At 43.1% G+C, this 27555-nt stretch overlaps 2 protein-coding genes across 5 annotated transcripts in view; both read right to left on the bottom strand.

Moving 5' to 3' along the window:
* LOC148115791 (uncharacterized) overlaps positions 1-6023 on the bottom strand; it is a 38999-nt gene extending 32976 nt beyond the window's left edge. For 2 of the 3 annotated variants that reach the window (XM_087884453.1, XM_087884451.1), the window contains exon 1: positions 5937-6023. The gene's annotated coding sequence lies outside the window, so the exon portion shown is untranslated. The remainder of the gene's footprint in view (positions 1-5936) is intronic. The other variant, XM_087884452.1, reaches the window with a different exon arrangement.
* Positions 6024-15745: 9722 nt separating this feature from the next.
* Positions 15746-26248, bottom strand: LOC117673530 (uncharacterized). Of its 2 annotated transcripts, XM_087884430.1 has the most exons (3): positions 26144-26224; positions 21123-21185; positions 15746-18992 (listed from the first exon to the last, which is right to left on the bottom strand). In XM_087884430.1, exon 3 carries the CDS (start codon positions 18406-18408, stop codon positions 17401-17403), a length of 1008 nt encoding a protein of 335 aa, XP_087740556.1. In that variant the 5' UTR covers positions 18409-18992; positions 21123-21185; positions 26144-26224; the 3' UTR covers positions 15746-17400. The 2 variants fall into 2 exon arrangements, with proteins under 2 accessions (XP_087740556.1, XP_060547340.2); XM_060691357.2 differs by lacking the exon at positions 21123-21185 and having other exon boundaries at positions 26144-26248.
* Between the last annotated feature and the right edge of the window lie 1307 nt (positions 26249-27555).

Below are 27555 nucleotides of genomic sequence, written 5' to 3'. Positions count from 1 at the left end.
AATGTTGTAAAGAAGACTGCGCCAAAATTCCTCCACAGCAATGTTACAGACTGATAAAGTCATACAGAAAACAATTACTCTCAGTTATTGGTGCTAAAGGTGGCTCTACAAGATGTTCAATCATAAGATGTTACTTTTTCACACAAGGCTTCTCTATTTCGGCTTTTTTTTTTTTTCTGGAATAAATGGTGACATGATACAGTAGGGCAAAAAAGTATTTAGTCAGCTCCCACTTAAAAAGATGAGAGAGGCCTGTAACTGACATCATAGATAGACCTCAACTATGAGAGACAAAATGAGAAAATAATCCAGACAATCACATTGTCTGATTTGGAAAGAATTCATTTGCAAATTATGGTGGAAAATAAGTATTTGGTCAATATCAAAAGTTCCTCTCAATACTTTGTTATATATCCTTTGTTGGCAATGACAGAGGTCAGACGTTGTCTGTAAGTCTTCACAAGTTTGGCACACACTGTTGCTGGTATGTTGGCCCATTCCTCCATGCAGATCTCCTCTAGAGCAGTGATGTTTTGGGGCTGTCGCTGGGCAACACGGACTTTCAACTCCCTCCAAAGGTTTTCTATGGGGTTGAGATCTGGAGACTGGCTAGGCCACTCTAGGACCTTGAAATGTTTCTTACAAAGCCACTCCTTCGTTGCCCGGGTGGTGTGTTTGGGATCATTGTCATGCTGAAAGTCCCAGCCACATTTCATCTTCAATGCTCTTGCTGATGGAAGGAGGTTTGCACTCAAAATCTCACGATACATGGCCCCATTCATTCTTTCCTGTACACGGCTCAGTCGTCCTGGTCCCTTTGCAGAGAAACAGCCCCAAAGCATGATGTTGCCACCCCCATGCTTCACAGTAGATATGGTGTTCTTTGGATGCAACGCAGCGTTCTCTCTCCTCCAAACACGACGAGTTGTGTTTCTACCAAACAGTTCTACTTTGGTTTCATCTGACCATATGACATTCTCCCAATCCTCTTCTGGATCATCCAAATGCTCTCTAGCAAACTTCAGACGGGCCCAGACATGTACTGGCTTAAGCAGGGGGACACGTCTGGCACTGCAGGATCTGAGTCCCTGGTGGCGTAGGGTGTTACTGATGGTAGCCTTTGTTACATTGGTCACAGCTCTCTGCAGGTCATTCACTAGGTCCTCCCATGTGGTTCTGAGATTTTTGCTCACTGTTCTTGTCATCCTTTTGACCCCACGGGGTGAGATCTTGCATGGAGCCCCAGATCAAGGGCGATTATCAGTGGTCTTGTATGTCTTCCATTTTCTAATTATTGCTCCCACAGTTGATTTCTTCACACCAAGCTGCTTGACTATTGCAGATTCAGTGTTCCCAGCTTGGTGCAGGTCTACAATTTTGTTTCTGGTGTCCTTCGACAGCTCTTTGGTCTTCACCTTAGTGGAATTTGGAGTGTGACTGTTTGAGGTTGTGGACAGGTGTCTTTTATACTGATAACAAGTTCAAACAGGTGCCATTAATACAGGTAATGAGTGGAGGACAGAGGAGCCTCTTAAAGAAGAAGTTACAGGTCTGTGAGAGCCAGAAATCTTGCTTGTTTGTAGGTGACCAAATACTTATTTTTCACCATAATTTGCAAATAAATTCTTTCCAAATCAGACAATGTGATTGTCTGAATTTGTTTTCTCATTTTGTCTTTCATAGTTGAGGTCTATCTATGATGTCAGTTACAGGCCTCTCTCATCTTTTTAAGTGGGAGAACTTGCACAATTGGTGGCTGACTAAATACTTTTTTGCCCCACTGTATGTCAAGCGGTATTGTTCACCAGACGGTCAACACAAAAATCAGATTGACTATGTGCTCTGCAGCCAAAGATGGAGAAGCTCTATACAGTTAGTAAAAACAAGACCAGGAGCTGACTGTGGCTCAGATCATGAGCTTCTCGTTGCAAAATTTAGACTTAAATTGAAGAAGGTAGGGAAAAGTACTAGGCCAATCAGGTATGCACTAAATCATATCCCTGATGAATATTGTCAGGGTATGTAGATTTAATAGTTGTAAACTGATGGAAGGTTGAAAGCAGAGGCAACTGTAAGCTGATGCAATGGGAATGAGGCAGCAGGGTTACTGTCATTATAAGAAGCTGGGCAGAAGCAGCCTATATAAGGAAACCCATTAGAGGGTGTCTCCCTTCCATATTCTTTCTCATCCTGTGTCTCATTGCTCTCCTTTTGTCAGTAGCTGTATAGTAAGATATTTAACAATATATATGTATGTAAATATTTAGCTGTATATAAACCACTGTGATTTATCTAAAGCATGGCTCCTCAAACTATTAATCCGGCCCACGGAGCCCCACCCACATCACCCCCACCCTTCAACAGAGTGCAGGACTTGCCTTCGGGAGAACTGTTGGCTGGAACCAAAAGGTAAGCTCAACAATTTTCGCCTGCAGAATGTTTGCGGAGGTGTGTGTGGGGGTGGGTGGGTTAGAAGTGGCAAAAAACCAGGCAAAAACGGCCCGTTTTTGGCCAAAAAATGAGCCATTTTTGCCTGGTTTTAGCCTGCAGAATGCTTGTGGAGGTGGGGGGGGGAGTGAAAGGAGGCCAAAAAATAGGCAAAAACGGCCCATTTTTGGCCAAAAAATGAGCTGTTTTTGCCTGGTTTTAGCCTGCAGAATATTTGTGGAGGTGGGGGGGGGGGGTGAAAAGGCAATAAAACCAGGCAAAAACAGCCCGTTTTTCACCATCCCTACCTCCACAAGATAGAGAGAGACAGAGAGAGAAGCAGAGAGGGAGAGAGAGACAGAAAGACAGAGGGAAAGAGAAAGAGAGAGGGAGAGAGAAATAGAGAGAAAGAAAGAAAAAAAGAGAAAGAGAATGAAAGAGAGAGAAAGAGAGAAGGAGAGAGAAAGAGAGAGGGAGGGAGAGGGAGAGAGAGACAGAAAGACAGAGGGAAAGAGAAAGAAAAAGAGGGAGAGAGAAACAGAGAAAGAAAGAAAGAAAGAGAAAGAGAATGAAAGGGAGAGAAAGAGAAAAGGAGAGAGAAAGAGAGAGGGAGAGAGACAAAGAGAGACAGACAGACAGAGAGATGGAGAGAGAGAGGGCGAGAGAAGGAGAGGGAAAGAGACAAAGAGAGACAGAGAGATGGAAAAAGAGGGAGAGAGACAGACAGACAAAGAGAAAGAGAGGGAGAGAGACAAAGAAAGAGAGAGAAAGAGAAAAAGGTGCATCTTATACTCCGAAAAATACAGTATATACAATTGCAGATATATGAATACAGAGAGAAGTACAAATACACAGCTGAACAAATGTATATATGTGGAAAATCCATGTGTTTTCAACCTGAAAAATGTCTGAAAATGGTTACAGTCTAACATTTCTGAGTTAATTTTAGAGATCTGGGCTTTAACTGATGAAATGATGCCAAAAGCCTCTGCAACATTTGAAGCACCACTTTTGCCCATTAAAGAAATCACTGTGGATTGTTAAAGGCAATTACATATAACTTGCAACTTCCTACCAGCATACCCACTGATTTTGCTTGTCAGAGGATAGCTGGGAAGGCCACTAATGGGCTTCATGAATGTGGGATGCTGCAACCATCATCAATATGTAGCGGTTGGTAATATCTCAATTGGTGCAACTCCTTTTCTTGCATCTTCATATCCACAGGTACTTCTGAAGTACGGTCACTGAACATGCTACAATGACCACAAATTTGTGTACAAGATGAATGTATGCTTTTTCAGTACCATTGTAACTTTGGAGGCTCAGGGAAGAAGTGATAAGTGAGGACCACCTATACAACTAAATATCCCAAAAAATCCCTAATATCTTTTTTTTTTTTTACACAAAGTCTGAATTAAGTACAGTTGAACCTGCTTAATACATGGATGGCACACCAATAGGAAATATTGTGCTTGTGGACTTGGAAGTAAGAAAGCAGATGCAGATCAGTCCAATATTGTTGCCAAGAAAACAGCAAGTCCATAACAGAATAACAGAGTTGGAAGGGACCTTGGGGGTCTTCTAATCCAATCCCCTGCTCAGGCAGGAGACTCTATGTTAGTCTGGACTAATTGATGTCCAATCTCTCCTTTAAGACCTTAAGACTTAAACCTCAAACACTCAAAGAGCCACTTGGGCCCGTTTCCCACAGAAAGCAAAACACCGGGAGGCACAAAACCTGGGTGCGCGTGGCCAACTCAACATCACTCACTCCCACCCAATCACATGACACCCCCCAGCCACGCCTACCCAGGTTTTGTGGCTCCAGGTATTTTCTTTTAAACAGGTCTCTCCCCCCAACTTTCTCCCTTTTTCTTTCTCCCTCCCTCCCTCTCATCTTTCTTCCTCTCCCTCCCTCTTTCTTCCTCACTCTCATCTTTCTCCCTCTTTCTCCTCTTCCTCTTTCTCCCTCTCTTTCTCCCTCATCTTTCTTTCTCTCTCTTTCTCTCTCTCATCTTTCTCCCTCTTTCTCATTTTCTTTCCCCCCCCTTTCTCATCTCTCTACCTCTCTCTTTCTCCCCCCCCCTTTTCTCTCGTGTGTATTTTGTGTGCGTGTGTATGTGTGCGTGCGCTCATGCACGGTTCCCTCTTGAACCATTTCCAAAAGCAGACAAGGGTTGGGTTTTTATTTCTGATCTTGTTCTTATTCTTTGGGTGCTTTTTAACCATATGATTTCATTTTAAATCAAGAGTCATTTCAGGTTCCCAGATAAATTAAGCTCTTTCATCCCCCTGCTGTGGCTCCCTGTCGGCTGGCTGCACCACCACCACCCCGCCCTTACCTGCCCGGAGAAGAGAAGGGCCGTGGGGGCAGATGGAGACTTGCTCCATATTTCAGAGCAGAAGCGAAGCACCCCTCTACTTGCCTCTTTTTCCAGCCCTTGTTGGGAAACGAACGAGTTTCCCCACCTCGAGACACTGGCTGGGCCGCCCAGCTGATGCTCCGCGTAGGAAAAGAGGCAAGTAGAGGGGCGCTTCGCTCCCACTCTGGAATACAAAGCGAGTCTCCATCCGCCGCAGTCGCCCTTCTCAGGGCAGGCGAGGAGTGAGGGGGAGGGGCAGGGCCACGCAGTGGTGGGATCATCTGACAGGGAGCTGCAGCAGAGGGCCCAAAGAGCCGCATGCGGCTCTGGGGCCGCACCAGAGGTGAAATGCTCCTGGTTCGGATCGGATCACCTGATCCAGTAGCGATGGTGGTGGGTGGTTCAGAGAACTGGTAGCAAAAATCCCTGCCCCCCCCCACCATACCCAGCTGAGCCACACGATCATCAGAGGCTTTTTTTTGTTTTAGTTTTAAAAGCATTTTTTCTACAACCTCTTCAGATGAAAAAATGCTTTTAAAAGTAAAAAAAAAAAAAAGCCCCTGATGATCCCGTGGCTCATCTGGGATCATCAGAGGCTTTTCAAAGCATTTTTTCTGCAACCTCTTGGCCGAAGAGGTGGTTAAAAAAAAATGCTTTGAAAAGTCTCTGACGATCCAGGCTGAGTTCCTGATCAGCAGAGAGGCTTTTCAAAGCATTAGAAAAAATGCTCTGAAAAGTTTTTTTTTTAAAAAGTTGGCCACACCCACCCAGTCACATTACACCCCCCCCCCCAAAGCCATGCCCACAGAACCAGTAGTAACAGATTTTACATTTCACCCCTGGGCCGCACATTGCTGATCCCCACCTTAAGCGATCTAGCACCCAGAACTTCTGGAGGCAAGCTGTTCCCAAGGAATTAACCTTAACCTGAAGGAGACTTTTTAAATCTTCCCACCAGCAGAAAATTGCAGCCACTAGTTTCACAGCGTGCAGCACCACTGGGCTTGCATTTGGGGAGGGAAGGAACATGTAACAGCAGCTGACATGCTTCAGCCTAGTTGCTTCTCTGCTTCCACATCATGGAGGAAACCAAACACAGCCCGACTTGCTCTCAGCCTCTCCTACGATCTGCCCTCCACTCACCTTCCACGTGCTGCTTCGACCCTGAGAAGAGCACAAAAGCGACTGGGCACACCACCTTCCTCCCATGAGTGATCCGGAAGAAGTTCCTCTCCTCCCTTTCTAGCAATGCTGTTCTCGATGGTTTTAACTGCTTTAAGCTCAACCACATATACCTATTAAGGGCTTTCTAATCACTGATCTGTGACCACCATTTCCCGATAGGAGGCAAAAGAGCACGCTTGTTTTGTCTTTGCTAAGGCGTTTTGCAAGATGTTTTCACTGATTAAATGCTATCAAGTCCTTTTCGATTCCTAGAAACCTACCTTTGCAACTGATCCATGTGAAATGTGACACTAAATAGCTTGTGAAGGTTAGAAATGTGCTGAGCCCTAAATGTTTATGAAGTTCTTACAGAATTACATAGAGTTGGAAGAGACCAACTCTCTAAGCAGGAGATCTTATAGTACCGTTCCAGACAAATGGCTGTCCAATCTCCTCTTTAAAAACCCCATTGATGGAGCACCCACAACTTCTAGACTAGAGGCAAAGAATTTCCACTGATTCTCACTGAACGGAAATTTCTCCTTGATTGTAGGTTTGATTTCCTTTTGATAAGTCTCCCTGTTACTAGTCCTGCTCTCAGGCCCATTAGAAAATAGGTCCACCTCCTTTTTTGTGTGTCAGCCCCTCAAATATTGAAAGGCTGCTATGATATAACCGCAGTCCTTCTCTGTGTTAGACTAGACCAAACTTTTTCAGTTCACTGCCCCCTTGGTGCTACAAACTCATCCTCAGTGCCCCCCACCCCCACCCCTATAAATAGCATTGTTCGGAATAGCGGTTTGCACGACCTACTAAGGAAGATAGTAACAGTAAAACTCAAAACTGTAACAATTAATTGCATCTTTATTCAAAATCCAATTTAAAAATCTTTTGTTAATTCAACAAAATTGTTGAACATGATCCAGTGATACCAGGTTTTCAAAGTCTGATAGTCATTTATCAAGAACCTTAGTAACTATAACTTAGTAAACTCAGTAAAATTTAGTAACTACTTCACTGTTTAGTAAATTCTTAAAGTAATGGATGGGCTTGATGAAGTGATACCAGTTTCCCAATGTCTGGTTTTAAGTCACTTAGCAGGAGTCTTAAATCACCACGTTCAGTAATCTGAAGTCAATTTCTCTGCTTGGAGAGAAGTTGGAAGACCACACTGAAACCACGTTCCACCAACTATGATGTTGGAAATCCAACAAGGAGCTTCTTAACCACTGTCCATAGTGCAGGATAGCAATCAGAAATTTCCTTCTGTAACCAAAACTCTTGGTACAATTTCTTAAACTTTGGCTTCAGCTCAATGTCATTTAACAGCTCTATTAGTTGTTCCTCCACTACCCCATCTTCCTCAGTATCTGAAAATGGATTCATCACCCAATTTGGAATTTCCATCAAAAGAAGATCCTGATATCACTCAGACATATCTTTATGCAGCATGTCCAAATGGTCACAAAAAACTTGCAGATCGTCATCTTGTATCCCACCTTTCTCTTCTAGCTCGGACAAGCTTGGAAATTGGTATAGCTTGCGATGGTCTATATTGCACTTGAATAGAGTTAACTTTGAAATAAACGTAGAGATGACAGATTTGGCCTTAATGAGATTGACCTCATTTCCTTGCAACTGCAAATTCACTTCAATGAACTTTGCAAACAGTTGTGATAAATAAGCAATATCCTGCCTGATCTCTTTTGAGTTCATCACTAAAGTAATGACTGATGGCCACCTAATGTCTTCACCTCTGCAGGTTCTCAAAGATTTCTGAGACCAATGTTGAATATTTCAGTAGTCACCAATCCCAGTCTTAAAATGAGTTTAGAATCAGTGGGAGTCACTGATAACAATGAACTACTAGCTACTGATAATGAGTCCAATCCTGCCTTTCTTTTCCTTCTGTCCAAGTTTTGCAGGTATTTTTTCCAGGCATGTTTTATTCCACATTATACAAACCATTATTGTTAGGGAAAAAATTGCTCTTCCAAGCAATTTTAAAAGACACTGTCAGAATGACTCTGCTCTCAGCCTCTCTTGTGGCTCCTTGAAAAGCATCCCCCCCCCAGATGCTCCAACACCTGAGGAGGCAAGGGTGGGCTGCAGGTGTCTAGAATTAAAAGGTGGTTCGAATCCCTAGTATAGTCCTGCATGAGAAGTGGGTTGCTAGATGACCTCCAAGGTCCCTTCCAACTCTTACCGATACTGTCCCTGGCTTTCCAGGCGGAACGGCGGTAGTCAGGGCCGGATTTTCCTATAGGCTAACTAGGCTTCAGCCTAGGGCCTCAAGATCAAGAGGGGCCTACACAGTGGTGGGATTCTGGGGGCGGAGGGGGGGTGGGGGAGCCAGCAATTTAACAAAGGGTTTGGTGTTTTTTTTTTTGTAATTTTATTGGCCCACGGAGCTTCAGCATAGGCTAATTGGCCTCCCGGCTCTCAGCTGATTTGTCTCGGCTGTTTTGCTCAGGGCTCTTCTGCTTCCTTGCAAAGAAACGAAACTGAAACTGCTTTGCTGTTGCTGCAAGGTTGGAAAATTAGGCAGGCAGAATTCTTTTCTTTTTCCTCACCAAAAAAGGTACGTGCAAACAATGGGAAATTTAGGGAAAAAGAGGAGAGTTCAGGATTTTAAAACACAAAAGAAAAAAAGCTCTATTTAACTAGGGAATTGTAATAATTGAGATACTATTAATTGTATATTGTGTTGAAAGCAGAAATGGTTAAGTTGTGGTTTGGAGGAATATATGGGGGAAATTATTTGGTTTATTATTATTGGTAAATATAATTAATTGATTTGTAAGAAATTGGATTGCATGGAAATAATTGGAATATTCATGTTCATATTGATTAATATACAAAAAAGGTAGTTATATAACTAATTGATTTATATTAAAATGTTGAATTTATATTAAACAACTAATATTACATAATTAACCAATGTGAGGATGGATATAAAAATAGATGACAATGGGAAGGGGTATAATATAGAATAGAAGGGAAAAATTAAATTTGATTAAGATTAGAGATGAGGATGAACGGTAATATTGGTTTTTTACAAAAATAGATGAGGAATAAATATGGCAAAAATACTCTGTTCAAAGAAAATACATTGTATGTTTGTATGTGTGTTTCTAATTATTGTTATTTATTCATATTTGTTCTCTTTTATTCTTTAAAGTTTAACAATTCATTCTTTATCTTAATATCTTTATATTTGTTTGGGGTTGGCTTTCTTCTCTTTCATATTTTTTATTGTACAGCAATCTTTCTCCTCAAACCTACCACCTCTCTCTTTTCTTTCCTTCTTACTTTCTCTTCCCCCCCACCCTCTTCTTCTCCTCCCTATTTCCTCTTCCTTTCTCCTTCTCCTCCTCTCTTCCTCCCTCTCTTACCCTCCCTCCTACTCTAATTTCCCTTCCCTTCCTTCATCCCTCTCTATTACTGTATCCTTTTATGCATATGGACTACTCAGAGGGCTGAAAAAGTTATTTCTGACTGGTCCTCGCACTTTTGACCAGTCTTCGAACTTACGACTGTCCTCACATTTTACGTTTTTGCCCTATCTTGTCACCATGGTGAAGAGAAGCAGTTGTGAAATGAGTGACATGGTTGTTAAGAATGCTACAATGGGCATAAATGATGACCAGTCATAAGTGCGAAGACCGGTCAAAAGTGCGAGGACCTGTCAGAAATCACTTTTTTCAGCCCTCTGGGTAGTCCTTTTGTGCATATGGACTACTCAGAGGGCTAAAAAAGTTATTTTTGACTGGTCCTCGCACTTTTGACCAGTCCTGGAACTTACGACTGTCCTCACATTTTACGTTTTTGCCCTATCTTGTCACCATGGTGAAGAGAAGCAGTTGTGAAATGAGTGACATGGTTGTTAAGAAAGCTGCACGGGCATAAATGTGAGGATGGTCATAAGTGTGAGGACCGGTCAAAAGTGCGAGGCCCAGTCAGAAATGACTTTTTTCAGCCCTCTGAGTAGTCCCTATGCACATAGCCACGCCCACCCGGTCACATGACGAGCTACCCATGCCTACACAGTCATGTGACCAGCTAGCCACGCCCACCCAGTCACATGATTGCCAAGCCACACCCCCAACTAAGCCACGCCCACAGAACCTGTTGTTAAAAAAATTGAATCCCACCACTGGTGAAAGGGCCTCATAAGTGGAATAGCCTAGGGCCTCTTTTCATCTAAATCCGGCCCTGGCGGTAGTAGCAACAGCTCCCCACCCACACACGACAGCCCACATGGATCCTCGGCAGGGGAGCAGCAGGCCTGGCTGGCCGCATACCAGGCACCCCAGGAAGGCCTCTGGTGACATTGGGGTCTGCGGCAAAGCTCCCAATTTCTCTGAATGCTTCCTTCTTACCATTGTGAGGGGATGGGCAATCTTCAAAAGCTCGTGCTGCCGCCTGCACTGCTTGCTTGGAGCTGGTTTGGAAAGGGAAAAAATGCAGCAGAATTAGACGAAACACGCCCCACCCAGATCCCTCCAAATGGGTCTCCTATGGTAGCCTCCCTGCTGAAAAGCTTTCCTGCTTCTCTGCTTGCATTCTGTTACCAACTCTGCACCCAGGTAGCGGTCGGTGACCCTGGAGAGCGGTGTCATGTTGGTTTTGGGGGGAGGGGTGCAGAGCTGGTAACAGTATTCAGGTAGAGAAGCGGGAAGCGCTTTCCACGCCCCCAGTTCATTCGCTGTAAGAAAGAGCGAGCACTTGGAAGAGCGGGCTCCGTTTGGGTGGGCGATCACTGTTGGGTCTCCTAGTTCAGCGGGGGAAGGCTACCGAAGGGAGACCCGTTAGGAGGGATCTGGGTAGGGCAGGTCCAGCCAAATTCAGCTGTAGGTTTTTTCCTTTCCAGACCAGCTCCAAGCAAGCGGTGCACAAACTTCAACAGCTCTTGCGCCGCCACCTGCACAACTTGCTTGGAGTTGGTTTGGAAAGGGAGAAAACGCAGCTGAATTAGGCAGGACATGCCCCACCCTGATCCCTCCAAACGTGTCTCCCTTCGGTAGCCTCCCCCGCTGAACTACGCGACCAAAAAGTGATTGTCCACCCAAACGGAGCCTGCTCTTCCGAGCGCCTGCTCTTTCTTGCAACGAATGAGCTGGGGGCGTGAAAAGCGCTTCCTGCTTCTTTACCTACATGCTATTGCATCCCCCAAGACCAACAAGACGCCGCTACCTGGGTGCAGAGCCGGTAACAGAATGCAGTTAAAGGAGAAGTGGGAAGCACTTTTCAGCGAGGAGGCTACCGTAGGAAGATCCATTTGGAGGGATCTGGGTGGGGCGTGTCCCACCTAATTCAGCTGCGTTTTTTCCCTTTCCAAACCAGCTCCAAGAATGCGATGCAGGTGGCAGTGCAACAGTTGCTGACGTTTTGCACCACAGCCTGTCCCCTTACTATGGTAAGAAAGAGCCATTCGGCGAAATCGGGAGCTTTGCCGCTGACCCCAATGTCACCAAGGCCTTCCCGGGATGGCTAGTATGCGTCCAGCCAGCCAGGCCTGCCCGACCCCACTGCGGCAGCCTACCTTGATCCTGGGCAGCATGACACCGGCGCCAGCCAGCCAGGCCTGCCAGCCTGCCCAGGCCCCCCGTCCCTCGCAAACCTCCTCCTTCCTAGGCGGCACGGCATGGCACCAGCGGCAGCAGACAACCAGGCATGCCGCCCCCCAGGCCCTCCCCCCCACCGCAGCAGCCCACCTGCAACTTACCAAAAATTAGGAAGGCAGTCAAGCGGGTGAGGAGCGGAGGACCTGGACTTGGGCCGGGTGGTTTGGGCATTCAGGGACCGATAGCAAGCAAAGAGAGCAATAAGAAAGCATCCAACAGTTCAACCTCACAGGTGTGGTAAGAGGAGCTGCTCAGTGGGCATGCACACACCTGAGAAACAAACTTTCAGTTTCTAGTCCACGCATGCGAACTGGCCAGCTAGTCTGATCTGAGCTGCTGGTTGCGAACCCGGAGGAGGAATGGCTGACGCCGCTCGAGCCCACCTGCAGCACTTCTCTGCCACCCTCCTTGCCTCTTAGCGCCCGCTAAATCATCCCACCGCCCCCCAGGGGGCGGTACCGCCCACTTTGGGAACCACTGGACTAGACCATGGATTTAGGATTGCATTTACAAACATCAAGTGAATTGGAATTGAAATGCTTTGTAGACAGTATTGGGGCTGATGATGTACAAGACACAAAGTCAATGTCAGGATTTGTTATAATGTTAGCAAACACGCTAGCTAGTTGGAAATGTAAAAAACAGACTTCAGTTGCCATTTCCACATCTGCAGCACAATTCATAGCATTATCAAAATTGTCTTCAGAGATGACATGGTATATATACTTTTGTTTTTTTTTAATTTGATTTATATGTCACCCTTCTCCGGAGACTCAGGGTGGCTTACAATGCATTAAGCAATAGCCTTCATACTTTTGTATATTTATACAAAGTCAGCTTATTGCCCCCACAAACTGGGTCCTCATTTAACCTACCTTAGAAAGGATGGAAGGCTGAGTCAACCTTGAGCCTGGGGAGATTTGAACTTGCAGTAATTGCAGTCAGCTGAATGTTAATAACAGGCTATTAGTCTGCTGAGCTACCAGGCTCTTATATAATTAGTAAAGGATTTGGATATTGAAGTGAAAGGAGCTATACCAGTATTTGAAGATAACACAAAATATATACAAATGGCAACAGGTGGGAGTACAAACCAGAAGAAAAACTGTTGACATAATGTAATGTCAGAGCAGCAGTGAAAGAAAATGAAATAGACATAATTTATTGTCCACCAGAAAATAATTTAGCTGACCTCATGACAAAACCATTAAAACCTCCTACATGAGGCAATCTAGGCTATAATTGGTTGCTGTACATGCAAAGGGGAAGTTTCCCATTTTTCCCGCTTTTTTTCTTCCGTGTGCTCTTTATGCTATTTGGATTTAACTCACAATGTCCCTCTGTTCTTGACTATCTTGTTGTAAATGTTAGGATATGGTGTATGCTTAACAGGTTGTCCAGGCAATATATGGACAATATATGCGTTCTATGACTTTAACATGAATATGTATTATATGACTTTAAGTAGTACTGCTGAGTCATTGTAATGCTGAGTCATTGTAATGCTGAGTCATTATATCCTAATTGGATAAGCTCTGTTGTAACTGTATTTAAGAAGGGAGCTGAAATGTAGTCATTGATGTTATGCTACCATGGTGTGTGGAGATGCTATCATCATGGATGCTACCATCGTGGTTTGTTACCAGCATGAACTTGCTATTATTACCTACTGCTGTTTTGTATGGTAAGAAGATTTTTGTATCACTGGACTGATTTAACTGGCTAAAGACTTGGATTGACTAAAGACTATGCAATTGTTTTTTACCACAAAGTAAAGTAAAAACTTTGATAAAGTTTGTATGTATCATATTCATTGCTCTCAGCACCGTTTTCCTGTGCTCTACGCTCTGCTGGTTGGTTAACACAACAATATCCTTAACATTGCTTATGGGCCCAGAGCCAACCAGAACTAATTAGAATTGTTCAGAGCTAAACTGAAAGTTAATGTGACTAATACAGAAAACTGTGTTGATGATATATAATCCAAGTGAAGATGGCACAAGAACAAGTATCCAATATTTCCATGATAACCCAGCTGGATGGAACAAACGATGTATCCTGGTCTACAAAATGTAATCTATTTTTGTGTAGAGAAGGACTGTGGGACATAGTAAATAATCCACCGGATGTAACAGCATTTTACAGCATCCCTGCTGATGAGGAAGATACGAAGAAATTAGCCAAGTTTAACAGAGACAATGAACGAGCTCTTTGTATTATTGGACTAACACTGAGTGACCAGCAACTTGTTCATATTCGTGGCGAAAAGTCTGCTGCTAGGTGTTGGACCAAGTTGAAGAAACTATATGTTCATGACACTGTGGGTGCTCATATTTATCTCACACGGAAATTGTTTAAACAACATCTTCTTAAAGGAGGAGATATGATGGCTCATTTGGAATCCATGACCAGAATTTTCCAGGAGCTGCATGAAAAGGAACTTGTTTTCTCGGAACTATAACAAGTTTAAATAATTCTTTCTTCTTTGGACGATAGTTATGACGACTATGTTTCTTCGCTGACCAGAGATGAACTCACATTGGCTGGCATAACCGATAGGTTATTGGAAGAATCCAGAAGAAGACAAGAAAGGGATCAGTTGAGAGGGCAACAACCAAAAGAAGAAAAAATGTATTCAACTGCCTATTTTGTAAAACGATGTTTTGCTTGTGGGGCTAAATTAGCTAATGGACCTGGCTATATTAGCTAATTACCATCTGGTCTCCAACCTCCGCTTCGCGGCAAAGGTTGTTGAGAGTGTGGTGGCACAACAGCTTCCTCAATACCTGGATGAAGCTGTCTATCTAGATCCATGCCAGTCGGGCTTCAGGGCGGGTTACAGCACGGAAACAGCATTGATCGCATTGGTTGATGATCTCTGGAGGGCTTGGGACGGGGGATGCTCCTCAGTCCTGGTCCTCCTAGACCTCTCAGCGGCTTTTGATACCATTGATCATGGTATCATGCTGTGTCGGTTGGGGGGATTGGGAGTGGGAGGCACCGTGCTGCGGTGGTTCTCCTCCTTTCTCTCCGACCATACGCAGTCTGTGTTGACGGGGGGCAGAGGTCGACCTCAAGGCACCTTACCTGTGGGGTGCCGCAAGGGTCAGTCCTCTCACCCCTCCTGTTCAACATTTATGTGAAGCCGCTGGGTGAGATCATCCATGGTTTTGGGGTGAAGTGTCAACTGTATGCCGATGACACGCAGTTGTACATTTCTACCCCGGACCACCCCAATGATGCCCTTGACGTGATGTCCCGATGCCTGGAGGCCATGTGGATCTGGATGGGGAGGAACAGGCTCAGACTCAACCCCTCCAAGACTGAGTGGCTGTGGTTTTCGGCGCCCCGATATAGCCAGCTGGTTCCATCGCTGGCTATTGGGGATGGGACCTTACCCCTCTCAGAGAGGGTTCGCAACTTTGGCGTCCTCCTGGATATGCGGCTGTCCTTAGACGATCATATGATGGCCATGGCCAGGCGGGCTTTTTATCAGGTTCGCCTGATTTCCCAGTTGCGCCCCTTTCTGGATCAGGACGCCTTACACACGGTCACTCATGCCCTTGTCACTTCTCGTCTGGATTACTGTAACGCTCTCTACATGGGGCTCACCTTGAGGAGCACCCGGAGGTTCCAACTGGTCCAGAACGCGGCCACGCAAGTGGTTATGGGGGCGACCCGTCACTCCCATGTGACACCTCTCTTGCGCGAGCTGCACTGGCTCCCAGTGGTCTTCTGGGTGCGTTTCAAGGTGCTAGTCACTATCTTCAAAGCACTCCATAGTTTGGACCGGGATACTTACAGGACCGCCTTCTGACACCGCATGCCTCCCAACGTCCGATACACTCTCACAGAGAGGGCCTCCTCAGGGTGCCGTCGGCCAAACAATGTCGGCTGGCGACCCCCAGGAGGAGAGCCTTTTCTGTGGGGGCTCCTGCCCTATGGAATGAGCTGCCCCCGGACTATCATCGTGGATGGATATGCTACCATCGTGGTTTGTTACCAGCGTGAACTTGCTATTATTACCTACTGCTGTTTTGTATGGTAAGAAGATTTTTGTATCACTGGACTGATTTAACTGGCTAAAGACTTGGATTGACTAAAGACTATGCAATTGTTTTTTACTATAAAGTAAAGTAAATAAAAACTTTGATAAAACAGTTTGTATGTATCTTATTTATTGCTCTCAGCACCGTTTTCCTGTGCTATACGCTCTGCTGGTTGGTTAACATAACAATATCCTTAACAGTAAACATGTTAAATGGATCGACCAAGAGGTTTTATGATTTGGGGAAATAAGACACAACTGTTGTCTTATTGTTCTTAACTTAAATTTTAAGAAAAAGTTTTATTAATAAGAATAAAACAAAGATATATCATCCTGGACAAATCAGAGACAATGATTCTGGTGATTTATGGTAAATAAAAAGCCATTCTAAACTTTATACAAATTAAACGGAATAGTAGATTGTTAACAAAGTGCTTTGATGTTTAACTTTGTTGTCGGTTCATCTGTTAATTACATTGCCTTTACATAACGTGTATAGATGAATGTCGAATTGGTTGTAAATAGAAGAAGAATTTCATAAATTTTGGGCTACTTCACAAGAGGAGGAAACTAATATTGCTCCAATATATTTATGAATATTCAAGTGTGGGGGATAATATAAGTAAATCTGTTTTTGTCTTTTTTAATGCACACTTTTTCTTTTTTAATGTTTTGTCTATCCTTGTTTTGCTTTTGAAAAAAATATTTCTTTTTTTGGAGTTTGTACTGTATATTAATTTTCTGAAGAAAATAACCTTTTTAAAAAAAAGTTCTTTTACCACATAGCACTTTTATAGGGCTACTATGTACCTATTTTCTAAACTGCCTCTAAATTCATAGAATCATAGAATCATGAGGCTGGTACTGTCGTGGTGACCAGAATTGGATGCACTATTCTAGGTGTGCTGTCACCAGGATAGTGTAAAGCAACTCCATAACTTCTTCTTATCTAGACTGTATGCCTCTGTTGATACAGCCTGCTTTTTTGGCAGTTGCAGAAGTGGTACTTGTCTATTTCTCATGTGGCACAAGGATACATGCCCTGCCCATTTGGAGATGTCCTGGAGGCAGACACCATTTCCAAGTAAGGCAATCTCGTTTAACAACCATTACAACATGCAACCATAACTGGCAGGTCCCATTACAATTGTATCTAGAGGACTACTTGTATGGTGGCTGCGGAATTCTGGGGCTCAAAATCTGGAGGACACCAAGATAGAAGATGGAAAGTCCATCTGTGGAAATTCCATAAGCAATATACAAAAAACACCACTCAAAAGCCTTTTTGAGGAATTCCATTACTTTTGCAAAAATGAAATATCCAAAAACTGCTGCTGCTAACCAGAAACCGGTGGTTAGCCCTTTTCCATTTCCCTTTTCTATTCACCTACAAGTCTAATTCTGAGACATGTTTCAGTAAAAAGAATGAGGCCAGAATTAAAACAAGTCAATTTCTCACCTACATTCCTAATGAGACATGAGAAATGAAATCCAAGCCTACTCTAAACTCATCAATGTTTCCCTCATGTGGACTTCCTTGTAGGAAATAAGGGACAATTTATACATGAAGATAGTCCACAGTCAGGACATTTGAAGGATTTCTCTCCTTTGTGAGTCATCCGGTGTCTCATGAGGTAGAAATTTTTAATGAAACTTTCCCCACACTCTGGGCCCACATATGGTTTCTCTCCTGTGTGAGTCCTCAGGTGTTTCATCAGGTGGGAATTCTGACTAAAATATTCCCACATTTAGGACATTCCAAGGGTTTCTATCCTGTGTGAGTTCTCTGATGTCTTATAAAGTTGGAATTCTGACTGAAACTTTTCCCACAATCAACACATGCAAAGGGTTTCTCTCCTGTATGAGTTCTCTGATGTCTTACCAGGTTGGAATTGTGACTGAAACTTTTCCCACACTCAACACATGCAAAGGGTTTCTCCCCTGTGTGAATTCTCTGATGTTTCACCAGGCTATCATTCTGACTGAAACTTTTCCCACAATCAGAACATTCAAAGGGTTTCTCTCCTGTATGAGTTCTCTGATGTTTCATTAGGTTGTAATTCTGACTGAAACTTTTCACACAATCAGGACATTTAAAAGGTTTCTCTCCTGTGTGAGTTCTCTGGTGTTTCACCAGATTGGAATTCTGACTGAAACTTTTCCCACATACAGGACATTCAAAGGGTTTCTCTTCTGTGTGAGTCCTCTGATGTATCAGCAGGCTGAAGTACCGACTGAAACTTTTCCCACAATCAGGACATTCAAAGGGTTTCTCTCCTGTGTGAGTCCTCTGATGGATCACCAAGTCAGAATTCTGACTGAAACTTTTCCCACAGTCAGGACATTCAAAGGGTTTCTCTCCTGTGTGAGTCCTCTGATGATTCACCAGGCAGGAATTCTGACTGAAACTTTTCCCACAAAGAGGACATTCAAAGGGTTTCTCTCCTGTGTGAGTCCTCTGATGATTCACCAGGCAGGAATTCTGACTGAAACTTTTCCCACAATCAGGACATTCAAAGGGTTTCTCTCCTGTGTGAGTTCTCTGGTGTCTTATGAGATTGGAATTGTGACTGAAACTTTTCCCGCAATCAGGACATTCAAAGGGTTTCTCTCCTGTATGAGTCCTCAGGTGTCTCACAAGGTGGGAATTTCCAATGAAACATTTCCCACAATCAGGACAGTCATACGGCTTCTCTCCCATGTGGATCTTCTGGTGGATCAGCAAGTTGCCATTTTCGCTAAAGCATTTACCACATTGGGAGCACTTGTAGGGCATCTCTCCTATGTGGATGAACAAAACCAAAAAGGAGCTGTTTTGACCTGGGCTTTTATCACATTCAGATAATTTGTATCTGCTTTTCTCCAGAGTGGATTCTCCCCTGTATAATCACTTGTGATTAGAAATTTGCTTTTCTCACAATAGGCACATTTATGGAGCTTTTCCACCACTGATATTCTTTAGAAGGTCGAAAATATGTGTGATGCCTTGTTTAGGGGTGCTTTGATTTAAGCCCTTTTCTTTCTTCCAGGGCAAGTCCTGCATTATTATCTGCCCTATGTAACCAATTCAGCTTTCCTTCCCACTGACTTCCAGATATTTCCCCCTTTTGCTGAAATGGAAAAATAATCTCCCCTGACCTTTATGTATAATGTATCGTTGAGTTCCGCATACTCTACATTTTCCAGCTTGAAATATGTTCTTAATTTTCTTTCCTTTATCTTTCACCTGCTGGGGAAGGAGAAGTATTGTGTGGTTTTTCTTGAAGAAAATGGAGAATATCTTTATTCAATTTGCTTTGCTTTTCAATGTTGCTTGTTATTCTCAGTTGTCCAGTGTGATCTTTTAGGCATCATCTTTGTCTGTAAGATTCAAAAGAAAATGCAGCTTTTATTGGCTTTAGAAGGGTTGCAGATGATGTGAAAAAAGTATACATTACAATGAAAAAGCAAACATTCCACAATGGTAAAACAATTTCTTATATTGATTGTGACATTTGACTACCAAGATCCAAGTTCAAATATCCATTCACTCATGAAATTCACTTGTTGACTTAGGTCAGTCATAAATTCTCAGCCCTGCAAAAGGTTATCATCAAATACAGTTATGTGAAAAAGAAAGTACACCCTTTTTGTGTTCTATGATTTTACATATCATGACATAATAAAAATCATCCAGTCCTTAGCAGTTCTTAAAAATGGATAACTATAATGTCAGATGAACAAAAACAGATGACACATTATCCCCATGTCATCGGTTTTTTTACAAAAACAAAGCCAAAACAGAGACGTGAAAAACTAAAAACACTCTTACTTCTTCTATAGGTATGAAGAGGCAAAGTAGCAGCCAGTGCTTTGATCAAATGCCCTTGATCAATTATCATCAGCAAATGTGACTATATCTATAAAAGCCGAAGTTGTAGGAGTTTCCTGGTCTCCAGCATTGAAGTGTGAATTAAATGCTAAAGAGTAAAGATATCAGTTGGTATTTTAGAGAAGCGATTGTTGCTGCCCATCAATCTGGGAAGAGTTGTAAGTCTATTTCCAAACAATTTAAAGACCATCATTCTACATTCTACATTCACAAGTGAATGTGGAAAACATTCAATGCCAATTGCCAATCTTCCCAGGAGTGGAGGTCCCAGCAAATTAACCCCAAGTTCAGACAATGCAATGCTCAGAGAAATTACAAAAAATCCAAGCATTACATCTCAGGCTCTACAGGCCTCATTTAGCATGTTAAGTGTTACAAGTTCACGACAGTACAATTAGAAAAAGACTGAACAAGTATGGTTTGTTTGGTAGGGTTGCCAGGAGAAAGCCTGATTTGATGGCAGCAGCGCTTGCATTTGCAAAGTTGCATCTGAACAAATCACAAGACCTCTGGAACACTGTCCTTTAGACAGATGAGACCAAAGTGGAGATAAAGCTCACAGATTACTACTCTTTTCTACTGCTACATGTAGGGATGAATGAAACAAAAAAGAACTTGAAAACAATATTGAGAGATTACGAGCATCTAGGCAAGAAAGTTAAGGAGTTAGATGCACAAGTAGTTTTTCTCATCTGTACTACCAACGAAAGGTCAACACCTGGTAAGATAACAAAGGATTCTAGAAGTGAACCACTGGCTAAAGGGTTGGTGATGCCAAAAAACCTTTGGATTCCTGGATCATGGTCTGCACTACCTCCATGATGGGCTTTTGGCAAGGGATGGGCTGCACTTCACAAAGACTGGGAAGAATATTTTTGGAAAACGACTGACTCAATTTATCAGGGAGGATGACCAATCTTTAGGATTTCCAGGACCTAATTCCAAGCAGAAACCCCTAGAAAGCAAGTCAAATAATGAGGTAAGGAGTGATGGAAAGGAAGACAAACTCAAAAACCAAATAGGCAACATAGGAAGCATACCCACAGACAGACGTAAAGACCTCAAGTGCCTATATACAAATGCACAAAGTTTGGGGAACAAACAGGGTGAACTTGAACTATTAATACATGAAGGTAGATATGAAGGTAGTTGGAATTACAGAAACTTGGTGGGATGAAACCCATGACTGGAAGATACTGATAGAAGGATACAAACTGTTCAAAAAACCCCAGTCCCCATAAAAGAAGAGGTGGAGTTGCACTGTATGTAAAGGACCACTATATTGCTACAGAAATGCACGAAACCAAAACGAAAACCTCCTAGAATGCATATGGGTCAATATAAAAGAAAAAAAGAATGACACTACCATAGGTGTATACTACAGGCCACCCAACCAAGCAGAAAAAATAGATGTCCTCTTTGCCAACCAACTAAGAAATATGTAGGAAACACACTATAATAGTAACGGGGGATTTCAATTATCCCGATATCAATTGGAAAATTAATTCTGCACCAAGTGAAAAATCAAATAGGTTCCTAACCAACCTAGCTGACAACTTTGTTGTCCAAAAGGTAGAGGGGGGAACTAGAGGGACAGCCATACTGGACTTAATACTTACAGAGAAGAAGTGATAGAGGGAGTTGAAACTGCAGGAATCTTGGTTGAGAGTGACCATGTCATACTAGAATTCAACATAACAAAAACACAAGCAATAGAACATAATGATACTGTTGATGAAATTTACGTAGATTTTTGTAAGACTTTTGATACAGTAGTACATGATAAATTGCTGTTGAAATTAAACGCTTACGGCATTTCTGGACCTCTGCACAAGTGGATTGCTGCTTTCCTGTGTAAATAGACTGCAGAAAGTCAAAATAGGGAACTCGCTGTCTAATCCTGCATCATTTAACAGTGCTGTTCCGCAAGGCAGTGTTTTAGGTCCCACACTTTTTTTGCTCTATATCAACGATTTATGTGATCAACTGAAAAGCAATTGTGTTCTTTTTGCTGATGATGTAAAATTATTCTACAGATAATTCTGTTGTTTTGCAAGTGATCTTGACTATGTGTCTGAATGGTCATCTGTTTGGCAACTTCAAATTTCAATTAATAAATGCTCTGTCTTACATATTGGTAAACATAATCAGAATGTCAAGTATAAACTAGATGGCGTTGATCTAGCAGATGACCCTCACTTTTTAAAGGACCTAGGTGTACTTATCTCTGACAATTTATGCTCCAAAGCTCACTGTAATAGCATTGCTAAAAAAAGCAATGAGAATTGTAAACTTAATTTTGCAAAGCTTTTTTTCTGGAAACATGATATTGCTAATTAGAGCTTATAAAATGTACGCTAGACCAATTTAGAGTATTGTTCAACTGTTTGGAATCCCCACCATATATCTGACATCAATACAATTAAGTACTTCATGAGAAAAGTGTGGACTCTTCTGTACACAATAGAATTCCTTATGCTACTAGGCTCGAAATTCTCGGTTTGGATAACTTAGAACTGTGTCGCTTGTAGTCAGACCTAGATATTGCATACAAAATTATACATAGTAATGTTTTACCTGTAAATAACTTGTTCTGTTTTAATCACAATAATATGCCCGCGAACAACTGCTTTAAATTCAATGTAAATCGTTCTAAACTTGACTGTAAAAAATATGATATCTGTAATAGAATTGCTAAAGTCTGGAATGCCCTACCTCCATGATGGCGAACCTATGGCATGCGTGCCACAGGTGGCACACATAGCCATATCAGTGGGTACGTGAGCTCAGCTCCGGTGCGCGCATGCTGATTTTAAGGTCTTCTGGGCCTACCAGAAGTAGGGAAACAAGCTGTTTCCTGCCTCCGGAGCGCCTGGAGGGGTGGGGAAAGCTATTTTCACCCTCCCCAGACTCCTAGAGAGGCCCTGGAGGTTGGGGACAGAAAAAAACGGGCCTTCTGGTCCCACCGGAAGTTGTTAAACGGGCCATTTCCTGCCTCCAGAGGACCTCTGGCAGGGTGGGGAAGGCCGTTTTTGCCCTCCCTAGACTCCTAGAGAGGCCCCGGAGCCAGGTGAGAAAGAAAAACGGGCCTACTGGGCCATCGCGTGCCAGGAGCAGGGGGAGCAGGGGGGGTCACTCATGCATGCGTGGGGGCAGGGCGCATGGAATTATGGGTGTGGGCATGCACGCATGTGACCCCCCCTGCCCCCTGTCCTGGCACACAATGGCAAAAAGGTTAGCCATTACTGCCCTACCTCAGCTACAAATTTTCACAGTTTCAGTCACAAATTGACTTCTGTGGACCTTACTTCATACTTAAGTGGTCAGTAGAGGGGGCATGCATAAGTGCAATAACGTGCCTATCGAACCTGTCATTGTATTTTTATTCTCTTCTTATTGTTCTCATTTTTGTTTGACAAATTCCAATAAACAAACAAACAAACAAATAAATAAATAAATAACAGAGTCTTAGATTTTATAAGAACTGATTTTAACAAACTCAGAGAGAATTTGTGAAAGATGGATGAAAATCATAAAGGCTAAAACAACTGAAGAAGCTTGGAAAACTGAAAAATATGATAATAAAAGCCCAGTCCAGCACAATACCACTGAAAAAGAAAACAATAAATCCCAAGAAACCAGCATGGCTGCACAAAGATCTCTCTGACAAATAGAAAGACAAAAAGGACAAGTATAAAAAATGGAAAGGACATATAACTAAGGCAGAATATCAGCAAAGAGCCAGAATCTGCAAAGACAAAGTCAGGAAAGCAAAGGCTCAGAATGAACAAAGACTTGCAAGAAAAGTCAAAGATAATAAAAAAGTTTCTTCCAACATAAATAACAAGAAAAAAAATCAAGGAAATAGTCCACAAAAGAGAGAAGATGGCAAGGAAATAACAGGCAGCAGAGAGAAAGCAGAGCTGCTTAACTCATTCTTTGCATCGGTCTTCACACAAAAAGAAACTATAGTCCAACCTACCAAAAACATATCTGTAAAAGGCAGACTAGAAATAAAAGTTAAAATAAGAAAAAAACAAAAGGTGTGTGTGTGTGTGTGTGTGTGTGTGTGTTTGTGTGTAAAAGAACACTTGTCTGATCTTGAATACAAATCACCGGGACCTGATGGATCACATCCCAGAGTTCTAAAGGAGCTGGCAGATGTAATCTCAGAACCACTGTACCACATCTTCCAAAAATCCTGGAACTCTGGGGAACTATCAGAGGACTGGAAAAGAGATGATGTGGTTCCCATCTTAAAAAAAGGGGGGGGCGGGGGAACCCAGGAAACTACAGATAAATCAACCTAACATCAATACCTGGGAAGATACTGGAAAAGATAATAAAAATCAGATCTGCCAACATCTAGAAACGAGTAAAGTAATAACTAGAAGTCAGCATGGGTTTGTTAAAAACAGATCATGCCAATCCAATCTTATTTCATTCTCCAACATAGTGATTAAATTAGTAGACTAGCAAAATACTGTGGACATTAATACATAATATACTTAGACTTCAGCAAGGCATTCAACAAAGTAGACCACAACCTACTTTTTGGTAAGCTAGAAATAGCAATAGTACTTATACTTATATACCACTTTACAGTGCTTTACAGCCCTCTCTAAGCGATTTACAGAGTCAGCATTTGCCCCCAACAATTTGGGTCGTAATTTTACCCACCTCGAAAGGATGGAAGGCTGAGTCAACCTTGAGCCTGATGGGATTTGAACTACCAAATTGCAGTCAGTCTGCAGTCAGTAGAAGCCTGCAGTACTGCACTCTAACCACTGCGCCACTGAAGCGCAAGAAAAAGCAGTGGGGTCCCACAAGGTTCCGTCTTAGGCCCAATACTTTTCAATATGGGAGGAACAGGCTCAAGCTCAACCCTTCCAAGACTGAGTAGCTGTGGTTCCCAGCATCCCGATATGGTCAGTTGACTCCATCACTGACCATTGGGGGTGAGTCTTTGGCCCCCACAGAGAGGGCTCGCAATCTGGGAGTCCTCCTGGATACGCAGCTGTCCTTGGAGGAACATCTGACGGCTGTAACCAGGGGGACCTTTTATCAGGTTCGCATGATCCGCCAGTTGCGGCCCTTTCTTGATCGGGATTCCTTGTGCACAGTCACTCATGCCCTCGTAACCTCTCGCCTTGATTACTGCAATGCTCTCTACATGGGGCTCCCCTTGAAGAGCACCCGGAGGCTCCAGAACGCAGCAGCGCAAGTAGTGACGGGAGCAGCGTGGCGCTCCCATGTAACACCGCTCCTGCGTGAACTGCACTGGCTCCCGGTGGTCTTCCGGGTGCGCTTCAAGGTGTTGGTTATCACCTTTAAAGCGCTCCATGGCATAGGGCCTAGCTATTTTCGAGACCGCCTACTGCCACCGACGACCTCCGTGCGCTCCCACAGAAAGGGCCTCCTCGGGGTGCCATCAGCCAAACAATGCAGGCTGGTGACCCCCAGGGGGAGGGCCTTCTCTGTGGGGGCACCCACCCTCTGGAATCAGTTGCCCCCTGAGATATGGAGAATCCATGACCTCAGTGCCTTCCGCCGTGCCCTTAAAACTTTCTTTTTTCAACAAGCCGGGCTGGCTTAATTTCTTTTTAAGGGTTTTTTTAATTGTTTTGTTTGTTTATCATTTTAATTAATGGGGCCAAATCTATATATACTTTTTAACTGTGTTTTAATATTTGTATTTGATGTTTTTATTTGGCTGTTCACCACCCTGAGTCCTCAGGGAGAAGGGCGGTATACAAATTCAAAAATAAATAAATAAATAAATATCTTCATAAGCAACTTAGATGAGGGAATAGAAGGGAAATTTACCACATTTGCAAGTGATACTAAGCTGGTAGGAATAGCTAACAACCTAGATGATAGGCTCAAGATCCAGATGGATCTTGACAGACTTGAACACTGAGCCCTATCAAACAAAATTAAATTCAATGTAGAAAAATAAAGTCTTACACTTAGGCAAGAAAAAACAAAAGTACACATATAGACCGGGTGAAACCAGGCTTAATAGCAGTAACAGTGAGAGGGATCTTGGAGTCTTAGTGGACAGCCAATTAAATATGAGCCAGCAGTGTGTGGAAAGAATGCAGAGAAGAGCAACCAAGATGATTAGGAGACTGGAGGCTAAAACATATGATGAACAGTTACAGGAACTGGCCATGGCTAGTCTAGTGAAGAGAAGGACCAGGGGAGACAGGATAGCAGTGTTCCAATATTTGAGGGTCTGTCACAGGAAGGAGGGGATAAAGCTATTTTCCAAGGCACTTGAAGGCCAGACAAAGAATAATGGATGGAAACTGATCAAGGAGAGAGTCAACCTAGAAATAAGGAGAAATTTTCTGACAGTGAGAACAATCAACCAATGGAACAGCTTGCCTTCAGAAGTTGTGGGAGCTTCATCACTTGAAATTTTCAAGAAGAGATTGGACTGCCATTTGTCAGAAATGGTGTAGGGTCACCTCTTGGGCAGGGAGTTGGACTAGATGACCTAGAAGGTCCCTTCAAACTCTGTTAATCTGTATCTGTATGGATGCTGTGACCATCATTAACATCAACCGGTTGGCAGCACCCAAACCAAACAGGCCAACTTGCTTCCGGCCTTTCCTCTAACCTGTCCTTAACTCACCTTCCAGCTGATGCTTTGATCCTTGGAAGAGCACAAATAATACTCTGCACACCACCTTCTTCCCATGAGTGATCTGGAAGAGGAAGTTCATCTGCATTTCTCCTCTCCTCCCATCCTGTCTAGCAATACAGTACTCGATGGTTTCAGTTCCTTTTAGCACCAACAGATGGCGCTCTCGTGTTGTTGGCTTTCTAATTGCAGATGCTGCCTATCTGACCGCCATCTCATCCTAGGAGGTCGAAAAACAGGCTTGTCCTGTCTCTGCCTTAGGCGTCTGCAAGATGTTTTCACTGATTACATGCTGTCAAATCGTTTTCGACTCCCAGCAACTGAGCCAAGTGAAATGTGAAACTACTTAGCTTGTGAAGTTTCGCTACGTGCCGAGTCCTAAAAGTTTATGAAGTTCAAACAGAATTACGGAATAGGAGTTGGAAGGGACCACCTCTCTAAGCAGGAGACCCTATACCATTCTGGACAAACAGCTGTCCAGTCTCCTCTTTAAAAATCCCATTGTTGGAGTACCCACAAGTTGTGGAGGCAAGCTGTTCTACTGATTTATTGGTTTCATGGACAGGGACTGTCTCAATTCTAGGAAGGATTTGGTTTTGATAAATCTCCCTCTATTGCTTCTTTTACTGCTCTCAGGCACTTTGGAGAATAGGTTGACCGCCTCTTAATATGTCAGTCCTTCAAATACTGAAATACTGCTATCATGTCAATCTTAGTTCTCTGTGTCAGACATATCTGTGCCTGTTCACCGCCCTGAGTCCTTCGGGAGTAGGGCGGTATATAAATTTAATAAAACATAAAACATAAACAAACAAACATAAACATATCCAGTTCTTGCAACTGCTCATCTGATGTTTTAGCCTCCAGTCCCCTAAATACCTTTGTTGCTCTTTTCTGCACTCTAGAGTCTCAACATCTTTTTTTGTATTGTGACAATCAAAACTGGACGCAGCATTTCAAGTGCAGCAGTAGTAATTCATTACTAACACTTCATGTGGTTTTTGATACTATCCCGCAGACTAGGACTGTGTTGGCTTTTTCTGCAGCTGCAGCACACTGCAAGCTCGTACTTAAATAGTTGACCATTAGGACTCCTACATCCCTCTCACAATTACTGATGTTGGGAAAGGTACAACCTCTTCTATAGATGCGCATTTAGGAGGGGGGGGTGTCCATTGTAATGTCAAATGATCACAAAGTGACTAGTTATATGTTAGTATGACCAATCTCTTATGTTAAAGGAATTCAACCCCAGGTTTTGCCATATATTTTTATCTACTCACTGTCTCCATCCATGGGGACCTCAACTACAGGTAGATTACAGGTTACACGTAGTTTAACAATTGCAGTGGGTTAGAAACTGTATGTGTGGGGAGATGGGATGGCCTGGAAAAAATCCCGGA

The sequence above is a fragment of the Pantherophis guttatus genome, chromosome 2 (assembly GCF_059756535.1).
Source record: "Pantherophis guttatus breed Tessera chromosome 2, ASM5975653v1, whole genome shotgun sequence".
In the NCBI taxonomy this organism is placed as follows: domain Eukaryota; kingdom Metazoa; phylum Chordata; class Lepidosauria; order Squamata; family Colubridae; genus Pantherophis; species Pantherophis guttatus.
The sequence above is the reverse complement of the archived record's forward strand: the minus strand, read 5'-3'. Positions and strand labels throughout refer to the sequence as shown.